The 5,083-nt window shown below is 28.3% G+C and overlaps 1 protein-coding gene across 1 annotated transcript; it reads right to left on the bottom strand.

Moving 5' to 3' along the window:
* Positions 1 to 302: 302 nt before the first annotated feature.
* Positions 303 to 1,495, bottom strand: LOC110643703 (uncharacterized). Its single transcript, XM_021796163.2, has 3 exons — positions 1,042 to 1,495; positions 795 to 872; positions 303 to 471 (listed from the first exon to the last, which is right to left on the bottom strand). Coding segments are annotated over exons 1-3 (462 nt in total). The 5' UTR covers positions 1,425 to 1,495; the 3' UTR covers positions 303 to 470.
* Between the last annotated feature and the right edge of the window lie 3,588 nt (positions 1,496 to 5,083).

The following is a 5,083-nucleotide window of genomic DNA, read 5'->3' as shown; positions in this document are numbered from 1 at the left end:
CCTTAATAAGTTTTTCCTAATTTTATCAACAAATAATTTTTTTATTATAAAAAAAAATAAAAATAAGTGATTACAATGAACTTATATATAAATGTAGTTTTATTTTTATATGTAACCCTGTGGATGCAACCTGTGTTTGAATCAGCCAGATTAATTGGTTCACCAGGTAACTGAAAACTTGACAGGTTTAGACAAGTTAACTCCAGCTAACAAAGAAATTCAAAATTGAAATAGATCGCTCTAAAAAAATTAAGGAGTTGAAATATCAGTCACTCTGTGTAAATGTGTGTGTATATATATATAATGATGAAAATATATTAATAGAAGTTCATTCAAAAACAAATAGGGTAAAAGATGCACATCTCATCATCAGTTTTCACTTATTAATCTTACAAAAATCTCAAAAATTCAAGTCCATCATTATTGAAATCCTGCTTCAAACCACACAAAATTGCCTCTGGCGATAAAAATCTGGAAAAGTAAACAAGCACAGAATAATTCAATTCTGCAGCAACAGAAATTATAGAAAACAAGGCCAGCAGCAACAACTAGTATGACGATTGTCTGGAAAATCTGGGAATTGGGGCTAGAGTTTTAGCCTTAACCAAATCCCTGTTTGGGCTTTGGCCTATAATAGGTGGGCTAATCTAAAAAATATTATATACAGATAATTATTGTTTACTTTTAATATACTAGAATTTCTTAAAGCGAAAAAAAAGACTAGTACAAGCCATTACTGGCCATCCTATAATATGCAGATGCTAAAGTAGATAAAGGAGAAAGAGAGATCTTACCATGGTGAAGGAAGAGCTGCAACTTCTAAACCCTTGCCTTCATCTACAGTGGAGTTGTGTGCTAATTCTTTTACAACCCTGAAAATAACCAATCATACATCAATAAATAAATACCAAGTCTTTTCAAACGAAAGAGTTAGACAATAGTTTTGTTTTAGATTTTTGTATTGAAATCATGTTCCTGGCTATGGAATTACAAGTTCAAACACCAGTCAAAACCTAATCAATATAGAAGAAGAAGACTTACACAGGTAATTGATTTGATTTTTTAAGCATGCGATGTCTCATATCCCAAGTTAGCTTCTTCAATCCATTGAATGCTTGAAGCAGCAATTGATACATCTCTTTATATGACTTCCATGCTACCCAGATAAAAAGAAGAGCCCATGAGGTCAAAAGCATCCATCCAAAATAAGGAACAAGCATCAATATTAACAACACTATCACAAGGGAGCTGGATAATAGACGGATATTGCCCGCAATTGTTTGGTAATTTGACTCATTAGCTCTGAGTTTAACTTCAATGGCCCATGATATGCCATATATGACTAGAGCAACCATCAAGATGGGGATGATGACCTTGTGTTTCTCAAATGCAGACACGTCTGCAAATGAGTACTTCACTTGCATCAACGAAGTAAGAGTTGTAATCAGAAAGAAAACCTGTTGATCAATGGCCCTGCCAACACAAGAAAAATGGAATTGCTTTAACATAAAGAAATTAAAAAGAAGGGCAGGACACACACACACATATATTCACTGATGATCAATGTCATGACCGTCAAAATTTATTATTTTTATGTTTTTTCTACGTTAAACAATAAAATATCAAAAAAAATAGTTTTTACGTTCTAAACATTAGCATTATAAATTAAAAGAACATTAACTTTTTTTAGGAGAAAGTAATTTCCCTTTATTTTTTAATATTATAACCAAACAAAAATAATAAAAGTTATTTTCTCAAAAAATATTTTTTAAAAAATAAGTTGCTTGTGCGAAACTTGAGTATATTACATTAAAATAAACTTAGGGTATAAGGCAATTATTTATTTTCCAAGTAAAACACACTTAGAGGATTATTTATTGATTGATGTGAAATAATTAAAGTTGTTTTAAAAGGTAAATTTATAGGTTTTTTTTTTTTAATTATGGCAAGTTTATTGTTAAATTTAGGCTTTAAATATTTTTTTTATTTTTTTTAGTGTTTAGAACGCTTAGAAAACAGGTTTATAGAAAAATAATTAAAAAGAAAATTAAATAATTTTTAAAGAAAATTAAATAATTTTTAAAGAAAATGCTTACATGTATAATATAAATATATGCAATTAGTTGAATATGATAACTATATAATAAAAATTATTTTATAGAAAATATTTTTTTAAAAAATAATTTTTATAAAAAATATTTTTTATATATAAGTTATTTTTTATGAAATAAATAAAATTTAAATATTTGAGTAAATATCAATAAGTTTTTTAATTTAATAGTATTAGAGTTATCTTCAGTGCTATAAGATCTCAAATTTGAATTTTAATATAAATCATAAAAGAGAAAAAATTTAAATAATAAATAAATAAATTTTGAAATATTTGTACTTGTAATAATAATAAATTAGCCTTAAAAAACTAAATAATAGATATAACTATTAATTAATTCAATATTGACTTTTATTGAGGGATTGGACAAACAAACTAGTTGTCTTCAACTTAGGTATTTGACAAATTACTTGTCCGATTTTGCTGTATTCGATTTGTCATCAAAATCCAAGACCTCAATATACCTCGGCCAACTTGTCTTGTGTTATCTGCTCCATATCTGTTGAGGGCTTTTTTATTTTTTCTACCATTAGAGTCTGTCCGAACTCAAAAATTCACAATCCTAATGATTAAAGTTAATATTATTAAACTAAAGCTATTGCTAAGATTTTTCTTCCTCCAACAATGAAGAGCAAATGAGTGGAAAAATTATACAATAAAATTTATATATACACAATCATATTGTAATAGTTAATGATAATAAATTTCACATGAATTTCACTCAACTCAACTCAACTAAACTTTTATTCTAAAAATTTGAAGTCGACTATATGAATTCACTTTCTCCATTTTAAACGATTTTGGGTATGAATTTCACTATAATCAATCATTATAATTAATCATTGTATGCACAAACGTTGCACCATATGAAAATTCGAATGAGTAATATATGCCCTACCTACTCATTCATCCATTCCATCATACTATATTTAAAAAAGTTAAATAAATTATGAAAACTCCTTTTTTTTCTCCATTGACATAGCAATATTTAATGATAAGTTTATTTTTTTTATAAAAAAAAAATCTGATTTATCATTAAACATAAGTTTCAACTATGAGTGCTTAGTTTAGAAAAATTCATTTGTAAGAATTCAATTTAATTCTCATACAATCGTATTATTTTTAGTATGAAATCTATTTTTTTATAAAATATTTTTTTTTTAAATTGAAAAATTAAAAATTTTCAACTATTAAATTTTTAAATATGAGAATTGATAAAAAAAAATTAAACTTTTATAAAATTCTAATTTTCAAATAGGGGAAAAGTGATAGCTAGGACAAAATGTCCTAAGTTTTCTTAATCAATTCATTTGTGATATATTTTAGGTAACTTAGTTAGCATTGTTATATATATATATATATTTCCTAACAAAACTTGCTACTTTAAAATGGGAAAAATTGCTTGATACACCTAGTAATCTCGAACTGAATGAGTAGAAGTAGCAATGCATCTGATCTGAAGAAAGGGAGCAGAAAAAGAAGGACCTAAAATGTTATATTTAGCCAAAACCAAGACAAAGAAATCGAATAGAATAGAGTTTAACAAACCTTTCAGAGGGATGATTTGCCAAGAGATTGTTATGCATTTTAGCTTCTTCCTTTCTTTGCTGAATCTTTCTTTAAATAGGGTACTTAAATTTATGTAATGTTGTTATAGCTATTTATACAGAAGGTGGCATTTGTAAGTTACTGCTTGTCTTTTGAATTTGGATATATTTGGTTATAGTCAGCTTTTGACATTGCCTAGGTTTCCTTCTTTGTATCATCTTCTCTGTCTCTAACCGATTGTTGAAGATCCTTCTTATTTAATTAGTAGTGTCTTTGTGTAGGAGGCCAATGATATGCTGAGCTTTAGTGGATCTTTCCTTGCTTTTATTTTTACGATTCAATCTGGACTCATATTAAACTTGACGGTACACACGAGAGGCAATTACCTTTGAGCAATTGTACTGGTGCAGTGGAAGTAGGTATGCTTTTTGCTATTTGCTTTTCCTAGGTATTAGCTCTCCACTATGGCATTACAATTGCAATTCTAGTCTTCGATTTCCCCTTGTGGTGGAGCATCCAAAAGGAAATACACAAAGGAAGGAAATGACATTTTTAGCTAAAGAATCATCACTCACAAGTAATTTAGCAAACGGATCGGATTTAAGTTATGGATCATTTCATGTCTTGCATTATTTTTAAGAAGATTTGGATCAAATTGCATGATTAATTCAAATTATTTATAAGTGAATATGCATCTATTTTAAGTTTATTTGCAATTTACATATCATTTTAGGCCAAAATATTAGCTTTTATTGAAAATATAATTTTATTAAATTAATTTCCTGAATCAAAATTCTAATTGGTTGAGTTCATATTAATAAATCAATTTCAAATTTTGAGCCAAATTAAACGTCTATTTTATGGATTATTCAAATTTAGATTATTTCAAATTATGTAATTTGGACTGGGCAAAATGGATCAAAATTTGTTATCTCTAGCTACAAGGCTGCTTTCCCTAGACACACGAACCAGACGACATTCCCAGGGACATATGCAGGTATCATAGTTCAGTAATATTCTAACAAAAAAAGAGGACAATTTTGCTGATTAAGTGTTCATTTCAAAGCAGTGGCACACAACCTCCGATTATGTCAAGGTGTATTTATACTAAAGCAAGTCAAGTGACATGTCGTCGTAGTTCTTAAGGTAAGTAGATTCTTGCTGCATTTAAGTTGCCACCATCTCTACAAGGCCGAAGAGAAAATTTCAATGAAAATGAGGCCGAAGAGAAAATTTCAATGAAAATGATGTCTGCAAATCTATCCAGATACTAAATTACAAAACTGCAGCATTCTTGCAAAGATCTAGGAGAGATATGAGTAAAATGAACCGAGAATCTGAGATATAAGTAGACTCTTTTTAGATTTTGCTGACCATCTAAGCAGAACAAATTAAGCATAACCAAACAAGCGCAGCATTTCTCTA

The sequence above is a fragment of the Hevea brasiliensis genome, chromosome 14 (assembly GCF_030052815.1).
Source record: "Hevea brasiliensis isolate MT/VB/25A 57/8 chromosome 14, ASM3005281v1, whole genome shotgun sequence".
Taxonomy (NCBI): Eukaryota; Viridiplantae; Streptophyta; class Magnoliopsida; order Malpighiales; family Euphorbiaceae; genus Hevea; species Hevea brasiliensis.
Note: the sequence above shows the minus strand (reverse complement) of the source record. Positions and strands in the feature narration are given on the sequence as shown.